Source organism: Pogonomyrmex barbatus, unplaced genomic scaffold, assembly GCF_055798465.1.
Source record: "Pogonomyrmex barbatus isolate J1 unplaced genomic scaffold, ASM5579846v1 scaffold2, whole genome shotgun sequence".
Lineage (NCBI taxonomy): Eukaryota > Metazoa > Arthropoda > Insecta > Hymenoptera > Formicidae > Pogonomyrmex > Pogonomyrmex barbatus.
The window spans coordinates 16,659,767-16,672,010 of record NW_028297116.1 but is presented as its reverse complement, the minus strand read 5'-3'; the positions used below and the strand labels follow the sequence as shown (position 1 = coordinate 16,672,010).

At 41.2% G+C, this 12,244-nt stretch overlaps 2 protein-coding genes across 17 annotated transcripts in view; one reads left to right on the top strand and one right to left on the bottom strand.

The window, feature by feature from the left end:
• Nucleotides 1-12,244, top strand: part of SoxN (SRY-box transcription factor soxNeuro) — a 284,192-nt gene that overhangs the window by 105,916 nt on the left and 166,032 nt on the right. The gene's annotated exons all lie outside the window — the stretch shown is intronic.
• LOC105431974 (uncharacterized) lies at nt 9,630-10,961 on the bottom strand. Its single transcript, XM_011646521.2, has 3 exons — nt 10,843-10,961; nt 9,964-10,630; nt 9,630-9,871 (listed from the first exon to the last, which is right to left on the bottom strand). Coding segments are annotated over exons 1-3 (675 nt in total). The 5' UTR covers nt 10,850-10,961; the 3' UTR covers nt 9,630-9,870.

Sequence of the window (12,244 nt, the reverse complement as noted above, 5' to 3'; positions counted from 1 at the left end):
TCGAGCCATCTTCAGTTTCACATGGTAATGTGAAAAAATTCTTTGATTCCAATGTGGATCGTACATTAATAAATAATCATTGCCTCACTTCGGTTACAAGACCGAATGATGGCACAAGTCAGTCTTTAACAATTCTAATGTAACAATGACATATATAAGTTTGTTAATATTAATTTAACTTTGTTAATATTCATTAAAAGACAGAGATCATTTATCAATTAGAGTCAAAGATGTATGAAAAAAATATCACCAAATAAGATTTATTTTAAGCAACTCGTTGAGCATTTTTCTATAAATATACGGATACATTTGTATACGAGACATCTCTTTCCCCGACGAAGTGCCGACGATGCCAAAATCTCGCAATCTGTTTCGTTTATCGCGGTCGCTCTCCCGGTCGCGAAATCGGGGATCGTTTCGCCCTCGAAAGACACGGCGCTTTCCGGCTTTTCGCTCCTAAGTATCTGGCGAAATGACTTTTTTTTTTTCCTCCGCGAGGTCCCGGCCGTTAACCCGCGCCGGAGACGGTGTCGGAGTCTTACGCTCCAATAAAACAAGCAATATCGCGGTGTCCCGGGCGCCCGAAGGGGGGTCCTCCTGCCGCGGTTATCCTGCCGCCTGGGGTTCGAGGGAAGGACGACTCGCAAGAGGGGGAGGAAGAGAGAGATAGAAGGCGGCGTATATTGCTCTCGGATCATCGCGCTTGCATCGCATTAACGGGGATGATATCACCCTTTTGCACACCCGCGTGCGTGCTGCGTATTCTTCTTTATATAATGCAGACCGAGCGAGAGCGATGACGTACGGAACGTGTACGCGTTACATGGCGGACTTTCGCTCAATGGGACCTCTTTGTGTCGTCGTCGAAATGCGGCCTTAAAAAGGCTGCATTCCCGAAAGATGAAATAAGTTGGAATGTCATACGGCGGCGCGATTAGTATTCGATCCGCGGACACGAACGTCACTTATTTAAGAGTCATTATGAAAAGTGGAGTTGACGCAACGATCGCTTGACGATTGTTTGACGATATCTATAGGATGGTAATAACCTGTCGGAAGTAATAGAAAAAGAAATTCAGATGCGAATTTGTCAATGAGTTTTTAAAATTCCTCTTCCTATTTTTGAATTCGTTTATTTTACGTTTCTACGAAATTGAAAACAATAAATAAAGTTAGGAATAAACTTTTTAAAGACCTAGTAGGAAGAGCCTTTCTGCGCGAGAGTTATTCTTTGAATGGAAACTCGAAGAATTTACGGTAAAATCAAGGAAAAGTCGGCAAAAGCCGATGATCGAATCGGATCCCGATCAGACTTTATTATATTGGTCGCGAGTTGAATTTCGTTTCGAAACAGTCGTGTTGTCGCGACGTGTCTCATTAAAGGATCCCGCCGTGCGAGATCGATCTATACGCGTTACGCGATGCGATAAATGCCGCCGACACACGGGGACAATCGCGTTGACGTACCACGAGGTATTGATACCCTTCGCGGGTTGGTTGCCAGGAAGGAAGCAAGGCGGACTGGAGAGCGATGTGGCAGGCGTAGCGATAAAGGCCCGATCACGCGTGTAACGTGCGGATTATTAATCGCGGAATAATTTGACGCCCCGGCGACAGAGCTGGCGGCGCGTTCTACGCGCTCTTCCCTCCCCTCCTCCGCGCACCGTTCCTCCTTCGTTGCTCCGTCCCTCTTCGCCGACCTTCCGCATCGGTTGGTGTTGTCGTGCCGAGTTATCGGTTTCGCAGATTTGCGCTAATGTGTCTTCCGATAGTTCATAACGTCGGAATGACACGAGAGAGGGATGGGACCCCGTGGATCATTCTCATTCTCTCGTCACCGTTGTCGATTCGCAGTACCGTAAACTCGTAAGGTTATTCGCCGTACTTTGATTCCTTTCAGCATATCTCGATCGGTCCGACAATATCTTATTCTCAATTCTTAACGTCTTTCCTCGAGGACAAATGACGATTCAAAAATAAATATTCGATAATTCTTACTTCAAGCATTTTTTTGTTTTGTGTTGGATTTTTTTTCAAACTTAAGTTGTTTATCTATGCTCATTTAAAAAAAAAAAAAAAAAAAAAACTAACGAACGACTGTTAGTTTAGTCATTGTTTGCACGGAATAATCATTTTCTGAAAAAAATAATTATTTTCTAAAATTAATAAATATTAATATCAAATTTAATATCAAATTAGATCTTTAACATTTAGTGCAATATTAAGCTTGAACATTTTAGCGGTTACGAACGTAATCGGCTCTTTTAGGAAATATTCCAGTTTCATAAGGATTTACTTTCGCGAGACGAGTTAGATCGCGGTATAATCACGCTTTTGAAAAATGCGAACTTTGGCTCCGCGGACCGGACCATCCATTGAACGGCTGAATGCGTAAAGCTTTGTGGCGGGGGAGGAGGTCCGACGATCGGCCGAAATGGTGAAGACCGGGACGAAATCCCGGTAATACGAGCGTGAACGAGCGAGCGAGTAAGCGGACGAGCGCGCGGAGTAGCTTATGTTTAATGGAAGCTTTCTCTCATCGTCTTTCCGCGTCTTCTTCCCGCTCCTCTCTCGCCGCAAAGCGTTGTTGGTGGCAACGACGTTGACGCGAGATGGTGGTGGTTGTAGCGGTGGACACGTCATTTATCTTTCACCCTACTACCCACCGCCTTCCCGTGCCCGCGTGTCCGCGTTCTCTACTTCTCTTCACCTCCTACCTCCCGCGGCAGCTTCACCGGGTGGCGCCATCTTGGGCACTCCCACTATCTCCTCCTCTTCGTCCCTCTTTCCTTCTTTCCCGCTCGGGCTCGGTCGTCGTCTCGATCGCGAGAGGAAACCGGGACTCGCGCTCCCCCTTTCCCCATCCTCCGCCGCTGTTTCTCTTGTTTCTCCTATTTTTTGTCTCCTTCTTCAGCGCCTCCATTCTGCTCTCCCGCTTTATCCGCCCACTTCTCTCTTTCTTTCTCTTTCTCTTTGCCGTCTTCCTTCTTCTTTCGTTTCTCCACCGCCTTAACCATATGTCTAGAATATTTCGACAATTATTTAGATAGACTTTGCATTTGTTTTTTTTTTTTATCTCGATACCTATGTAATGTCTCATACCTTTTATTTTATTTGCTTTTTTTTCTATTATCCGTGTCCTCATTCCGATATCAATGAACGTGAATCTAATTGTAAGCCAGCTAATGACGTTGCGTCCTTCTCCTTTATTGCAAATCAATTAAAGTGTCTGACGTGTTTGACTATAAATAGAAACAGCTAATTATCAAATACTATCTATGCAGAGATAATTAAATTCGAAAGTTTGAAGTTATTTAATTGCTTGTAATTGCTTGTAGTATACAACTTTTTTACCCATATTTAGAGCACATATTAAATAAGTACAGAACGATAGTTGTTTAGATGAGCATGAAAAGTAACTTTCCAGAAAAAATGCGCACCGTCTTCTTCGTTCTTTCGTGCGATCGTAGTCTCGAGTAAGCAGATATCGAACTTTCGTATTTCGCAGAGTTCTTTTGAAGATCATTAAAAGCGCCATCGACTGGATGCGGCCGCTTCGATGTGCAATTATAGGTCCTCTTCCTCTTTTTTCCCCCTTTTTTTTTTTAATCGGCTCCGAACACGAGGTTACCGTTAATTACGAGCATGCAGGCATAGAGAGCACTACGAATTTCGAATTACCTGTGGATAGGCTTTGTTCTTCGCTTTGCCATTGTGGCGCTCTCCCCAATCCACATCGGCACCAACCCTACCGTCACCATCGCCGCCCCGACCACCACCCTCCCCCCCCCCCCCCTCCTCAACGGCAGCAGCTTCAAAACCATCCGCTACCTACCAGCAAGCGGGACGCAAACGAATTTTCGGTGACCATTGTCGATCGCACGGATGCGATGCACGATTTTTTATTTGCGTACGTTACGCGCGCTCGCGGCATGCATCTATGCGGTAGGATTAAATGACGATTGTGTGTTATGATCGTTAACAAGTATCGAGCACGCGGATCGTTACGCGTCCTCATATTTTACCCGCGAAATAAGACAAAGATTATTATTCTTATATTTGTTTATAGATATCGATACTTTGATCACCATTAGCATTATGAATTTATTTATATCATATATAAGTTTTGATATGAGCAACTCTAAAGAAAACAAAAAGAATAATATAAATAAGCCTTCTTTCTTCTTTCTAAAGAAATTAATTATACGAAAAAAAAAAATAGTTTGGTTGAAGTATTTAAAAATTTGGCCAGACGATATAAACCTGAAAGTAATTTCATGGTGTGTCATCTAACTCACGAGTATTATGTGAGGCGTTCAATCACGATGATAATATTGTCAAAATTTGTAATATTCTAGTAGTCAATTTTGTCTTGCATAATTATTTTGATAGTTCAATAAAATTATCTTCAGTTATATCTAATTAAATTTTTAGATATTTCAGCAAAGGTGTTCTCTCCGTGAAGCTATTTGAAAAAGTCACGCTGCATTAATTGAATCCGGAGGAGATTGGAATCAGTCGCGATGATGATGCAAACGCGACGGTCATGAGTCACGACTTCCGTGACCCCCGGGGTAATTGTCTGCTAAATCGACGGACTTAATCTCGCCCGTGAGTATTTACAATATCGCGTCCAACTTAACTGTCGACGACGAAACCTATCGCGGCCCGACGGCAATTACCCGCGCTTTTGTCCGTATCTGACGTAGCAGCGGAATCGACTGCTCGGTATCAGGGAGTCTACCGAGTTTTCCGAGTCCGAGCACGTAGCTCGGGGCCCTCTCGTGGAATATTAGCTTGGTAGCGGATTCGAGCCCGCATAGGGTCGAGCTTGCGAACGACAGACGTGCATACCGTATTAAGCCCGCGGGGACTTTGCCGACTACATGCACGACGCGTACCGAGCCAACGTATATACGGGGTGTGTATATCGGAGACACTCCGCCGGAATCAAACTTTCGGAAGAACTTCGGCGATTACTTCGGCGTCGAGACACGCACAGTGTCAGATCTTCGATCTTTGCCTAGATTTTTTAAGAAGATTTAAGGATTCACCGTGTGAGGTTGCAACCTCGCGAGTTAATCTTGCAATCATTTTAGAACTCGGAGAAAGTAGCGAGCTAGGTGTTTTTTCCTTGAAATTAAAACTCATGAATTACATATTTGAGAAATAAAAATTTTACAACTTTTTCGTTGTTTCACAAGATGCATAATTTCTGAAATGTGAATATATACATTTTGACAGGGAAACGAAGATACAAATGCGTACGGATGTAAAATTGTCCGCATGACGCTTCGACGCTATCGGTGTACGCGCTTGGCAAATACTTCGGTATTCATGAATCCTGGTACTCGCCCACGGGATATGTACGCTCGGTCTGCCACGGGGTTCAGTTGATCCAGCCGGGAAACTCTTTTGGCTTGAAAATTCCTATTTTTTTTTTTTTTTTTTTGCGATTTTCGCCATAGTTCATAAAATTCTACAAATCTAAGATCACGAGAAAAAGTACAAAAAAAAGATGTACTGAAATGTCCGTGTGAAAAATGAAGAAAAGAAATGGGGATTTTAAGCATCCGCCTTGTTACTTCTCCTATCTCTGACGATCTGACACACAGTTACGTGATTTTTTTTTTTTCCCCTCTCGCCACGACTGCGACAATTCCACGGGAAATATGTAAAGCAAAACGTCGGCGATTTGCTCCGCTCTCTTTCCTCGCGGCGTTCCGCGACGTCGTCTCCGTTTAGGGAGACACATCCAGGAACCCCCGGCAAGAGACTTACGTATATCCACGCTGGATTTACGCGCGATATATTTGTTTTAAGGTCCCGCGTTCCGCATCCGCCGCCCACCCCTTCGTCGTCCTCTCGTCCCGGGATCCGCCAGAGAGCTGTATACTATTGCTGCCACCGTCCCTCCTCCTCGTTGGTCTGCTGTTCCTCTTTCTCGTCGTCGTCGTCGTCGTCGTCGTGTATTTATGAGGGCGGGATGGCAGAAATGGAGGGAACACGCGCACAGAGTTATGGCCCGAATAAGTGCTCTCGACCTGGAACAGAGGTTCTCAGAGAGAGTGGAAAACTCAGGAAATAAAATTAGAATCCTGAAAAAAAAAAAAATGGAAAATGGAAGAAAGAATAAAACAAGAAAGACATTCTTTCGAACTGTTGCGTACGAAAATGAAAGTAGCACGATGGCAAAAGATTCCAAATAATGTGTACTTCCCTCTTTCGATTAACTATGGGACAAGGTGTCGTCTGATTTTTTTGCGATCTTGAATATTTTAAGTTTACATGATTTTTCATGTATCTGACTATGTCGAGCGGGCAATGCCTGAGAAAATCGAGTTGTTTCGTTGACGCACGTGATTTCGAGGAACCCGTATGCCGAATTCGATCATCCAGTGTTTAATCCAGTCGGGTGAACTTTCGCGGGGGTCATGATAGGACTTCGCGATCGCCTTTGATGTGATCGTTGGAATACGACGAAGACTCCGCCATTGTCGCGATTGTTGGCGAAGCTCGTGTCGACGAGCACAGAGGGATGGAAAAGGCGTCGCCAAGGTACGGGTGAGGCTTCGCGACAGTTTCGGCGTTCATTAAGCGCGAAGAGACACCGGCGCGCGCGAGATGAGGGGCGCCATTGAAAACCGACTTACACGAGCCATGGCTTCGCTATGTCATTATTTCGAGCAACGGGAAACGTTACGAGCGGAAGAGTCGGGAGATTTATTGCGTTTCGCGTTGCAAGCTCCGCGAAGAATGTGTACGGCTGTAGAAAGCAGCTGGCGCCTCACGCTCGCGCGAGCGGAGCGGAGTAATATCGACAGTTGAATGGCCGCGTGAGCGGAAACGCCCCTTACGTCGGAAGCACGTTTTTTCGAGGTGTTCGAAGCGGGAGATCCGGCGACGATTTCTGAAATCCGACGAGGCGCGATTTAGCTTAAGAGTAATTTACGCGATAAAAAAATATTTCATTAATTTATGGTCTACGATCTGCTTAATTTGATCAATTAACAAAATATTTGTTCCAATTTCAACTTGATATAATAATTATATTAATGATTGAATTAGTATGTGGAAAGTGGTCCGCAAATTTTTCGAAGGATATGATTAAGGAGAGAGAGAGAGAAAGAGAGAGAAGCGCGATAAATATTTTCAAATATTTCCAGAAATATACTGGAACTTTTTCGTATAATCGCGTCGAAGATGTGCTCCTCAAGGAATACCTTTCTTATTACAAAGCAAAGTCACAGAAAGAAGAAAAATTAAGTAGAAGCGACGTTGCCGGCCGTATTGTCGGCATTGGCCAATTACCTACCTTTTCCGCTGCGCTCTTTCCTTATCACTCGAATTTTCTGTCTAACCAGATAGGTGGGGAAGGAAAAGACGGTGCAGGGGGAGGGGGAGAGGAGGTCGCCAAGGGACAGGGAAATGGATGAGGAATAGAGTTCGCCTCCCGTTTACTTGCCAGTACTTATTCGCTTTGCTCGTCGAGCGTCGTCTCCTCATTCAGCCAAAGTCTAATTAAAGTGCAGCTACAAGTTAAATTAAAACACGATAATGTTGCCGTGAGACAGGGAGGGAGAGAGAGAGAGAGAGAGAGAGAGAGAGAGAGAGAGAGAGAGAGGGCGGAGGGGGAGGATAAAGGAGGGAGGAAGAGAGAGGGAGGTAGAATTTATCCGCTGTCGTTCGCGCACCCTTTCCTTCTTCTTCTTTCCCCAGTAACCGAACTTAAGCAGTCGTGCTCCAATCGTCCCGCACCATTTACGAGCTCCTCGAAGGAGCTCGGCCGCGAGTTGTTAAACACCCGACCCAATTCTCGGGCTTCGCACGTGCATCTCTCTTGCGTAAATAAGTAACGTGGTCCTCGGAAGAAACTAATCGCGTTATATCCACGAACGCTGTATCAGATGAATTTATTTTATACAAGTGATAAAAAAGCTTTATACACACGAGCTGTGACGCCCGAGAGGATAAATTTTAATTTTAATTCTATTTACCATTGAGACTATTTGCCATTGTTAATTATCAAATCAATTCTCCTGATTTATACGAATCCATTTTAGTGTATCGAGGGCGGTACGTTCCTCGAAAGAATATAAAATAATCACGAAGTCGTAGTTGATAAAAGTTGGCACAATTTATTTTATACTAATGAAAAAAGGTGTCTGACTCTTGTCACGTCCGTCGATCGATTTCTCATTTTTCCATATCATTTTCTCCTGTCTATTATTTCGAAATTATTCTCAATAACAAAAATATTTTGTTGATGCAAAATATCGTGACGATTCTTAATATCGGACATTTTAAATAATTTTAGATGAGATATAATAAAAAAGGAAATCCGACATTAGAAAAAAAAATTCGGGGTGTTTATAATCATAAAAATATAAATATATACAAGAAAAAAGTCTACTGTTCCGCAATTATCAAATATAGATTGCAATTTAAAGATCTATTCCGCTTCAGTTGCCTTATGTTACATATTTTGTATATACACAGTGTATATTATTCGTGTTTCTCTAAGAATACATATTTGTACAAAAGCAAACGTTTTTTGCCGTCTGAAAAAACGTGCGTCTTATGAGAGTTGTGAACGATACAATCGTTCACACTATAACATCCAATGAATATTTCTAACAAAAATGATTGTAACGATATATTTAATTTGGTGATAAACAATTTAACAAAGAATATTTTTACGTGATGATTAACAAAAGTATCACTGTAAAATAATATAGAACGCAATTACTCGATATTCTAGATATTTTTGGAAGATATATATTCGTCTCATCGGTAATTTGTGAATCCATCCAATCGGTTGTAGGGACATCGGACAGCTCGTGTATCACGTCGCGTTGGGAAAAGAAAAATCGTCGAAGGTCGACGACGTTCCGTGGGTGAAGAGGGAAGTAAATCGCTGGCAAGGTGGCAAGGAACGGGGTGCGTCGGAACTGGCGGCATTGTGGTCGGAGATAGAGATGGCTATCGGGTCGCGCCGCGCGGTAATTGCCAGGAACTACGGGGGGAAATTAAAGCTGCCCCGGTCTTCCGGCGGCCCATTGTCGGGACTCGCGACACTGTTCCCGGTACCGTTCTATTTATCAGAAACGGCCGCCGAATGGAGGGTTTCGGCTGATAGGCTCCGTGTCACTGTGTCACCGGAATCGAAATGCTGCCGGTGTTTCTCGCGCTTTTTGTAAGCCTCTTGTTGGCTTTGTCTTTCACGGTTTTTACGCGAATACTTCTGCACGCCTCGTGGAATATTTAGGAAATGCGCGCTCGGGCGATAAGATTCGCGATAATTCCGTGTCCAAAAATGAAATGGGGGAAGGAATTTTGATTTATCTTTTTTACAATATATATATATATATATATATATATATATATATACGCTGATAATCCAACGCTCCATATTCGTGTTTGTTGATATTATTGTGATTGTAGTGATAATTGGCATCTTTGACTTATTTTGCTGTAGATTATCAAATAAGATTATTTTATCGTAAATTTTTTATCTGAATTAGAAGTGGCAAAACAATTTGTGTGACACAGAAGGTTTTATCGAAATATCACATTGATAAGAAATTTCCAAAAGAAAACGGAAAGATGAAAGAAGAAAAGGAAAAAAATTTTTATATCAGATTTATTAAAATATCTTAACAAACTAATCTACTCTTACTAATATAATAATAATAATTTCATTAAAGTGATTTGTTTTGTTGTATTCGTCACTACTTTCAGCTCAATATCTTTCGAAATTGATGACCTATTCTGTGCACAATCGTCTTCGTAATTTTTTCATTTGACTATTTGTATATTTTACATTTTCCGGGATGGAGGAGAGATGCGTCTGTCTTTATCAAAGAGAAATCTGCAAGAATAGTGAACTTTCTGTTTATATTCTGTGAAACAATTCGCGCTCGTGACATTCTTGAAAATAAGCTCTGATTATTTTTCTTTTACCATGGTAGTAGTGTGCAGCCAGCTTTGTCTGCCTCTATACAGGATTTGTACGAGGGACTGAAGTGTAGACCACCAGTGCACGATTGTACAATCCAATCCTCACTGTTGTTACATTGATAATATTTGGCGCAGTCACATTCGTGAGATTTTTTATCGTTGATTTCGCACTTTCTTGGAATCGGCCACGGGATTGAAGAACTATCGCAACGTCCACCGTCCCTATTTCGGACGCATCTCTGGCAGGTGCGGCTGAAGCACGTACTGGAGTCTGTACAATATTGCGCCGACGCACGACCATCCACCGAGCAGTGGTAAAACTGATTACATTTGTCGATTTCGTGTCCTATGTAACTCGGATACGGCGGCAAGTTGCCTTGATGGTCCTTTCCAGGGCAACTTTCGCAACCGGCTGTCCATGGCCAATCGCAGACCTGCAGACGTCTGTTATAGTGCAGCCTCGTATACGAATCTCCTTTGGTCATCAGGGGACAATCTTGTATGATTCCTCTACCCAAAAAGCACTTGTAAAATTTCGTGCAATCGGTTTCATGCGGAAGATTGGTCGTGGTGTTCTCCGGGAATCTTTCTGGGAATGGGCATACCGTGGGAATGTCTAAGGCACTCACAGCCCAGGGTGCCAGGAAGGCGATGGTGATCACGTATACTCCTGTGCAACAAAAATCGTCGAATGTTAAGAATCGTCGAATGAGATACGATCGAATCGTGATTCGACTTGTTGTTACAACAGAGTAGATTTCCATTATTTATGTAAATGTGTTAAAGAGTCTCCGCACACAACGTGTATGAATATATCTCAATTATTTTAATTCAATTAATAATTTTATTATAGAAATTGATTAAATATTTTTCAACACTCACCCTTCATCGCCCTACTCTTTATTCAACGAACTTAAAGAGAAAAAAAAAACGTATATCGTTCCTATTAACACCTCTCCGATCTGTCTAAATACGACTGGCCGAATTCAAGCAAATCGCCTTTTATAAATATCCATCGCGTTATCACGAAATACAAGGACAGATTATATCTATCGATATACTTTTCTCGTTTAGTTGGAAGGAAAGATTAATATATCACTTTATTTCGTGAAAGAATTATTATTACGCGAGACTATGTCGGATTTAAATCACCGATCAATGATAAATCTATGCAATTATAACATCGATCATAAAATAATAATGTATAAATTACGATGCAAAAATTGGGATTAAAAATTAATAAATTTTATAACATCGCACTCTCCTTATCGTTTAATTTGATTTGAATCAAACATGACTTATATCTATTATTGATAAAAGATATGTAATAAGTTAATAAGGGTAACCTTGAGATGATTTTTAGTTAGATAGCAATCAGAACTCGTAAAATGTTTTATCATTAAAGCATTTTAAGTTAATGCTAGAATTGCTGACTGTTGAACTTTTGAAATCGCACAAAGAAATGAAATTGTGCAGCGTTGAAATAACCGTCTTTGCTTCTTTAATAGAAATTTTGTATTTGAAGACTTACAATAAAAAAATATGGATAAATCATTTTGCTGATTAAAAATATGTATTTGAATTCGAGAGTTCAAAAATGGAGCAAAAATGCTTTTTCATGTTACATTTTTCATGTTACATGCTGTTTCGTGTTACATATTGTAACATATGCTTATATAAATTTTCAAATTTGATGATTTTTTTATTATTGATCGAGGCTTTAAAATTTTATATTTATGTTTATGTAATCGAGATCAAAAAATAAAAATATTTTTGATGTCAATTTTATTTAGACACGTTTAATTTTGCGTTTCATGTTGCGATGTTAACACATACACAACACACACACACACACACACACACACATTTAATTTAGAGAAAAGCATATTTAGAAAAAAACATTTTAAAACATTTGTGTATTCAAAAAATTGAGATAATTGATATCTTTGTAATTCTTTTGGACAATCATTCTCTTTCATGTTGCATTAGATTATGTGATTGTATGTGATTTTGGAATAAAAGATTAATGATAACAGAATGGAATTAATAGTGTTAAAGTCAGTTATTATCATCGTGACTATAGAAGTAAAATATGTAATCGTATACAAGTGGTTAATCTCCCTCCCTCCCTCCCTCCCTGCCTTCCCCCTCTCTCTCTCTCTCTTTCTCTCTCTCTCTCTCTCTCTCTCTCTCTCTCTCTCCTGTAAATATATTGAACATATAAATGATTTTATCAAAGTTCTTTAAGAAAGTGTTACATGTGAGCTTAGTCACGAAATAATGA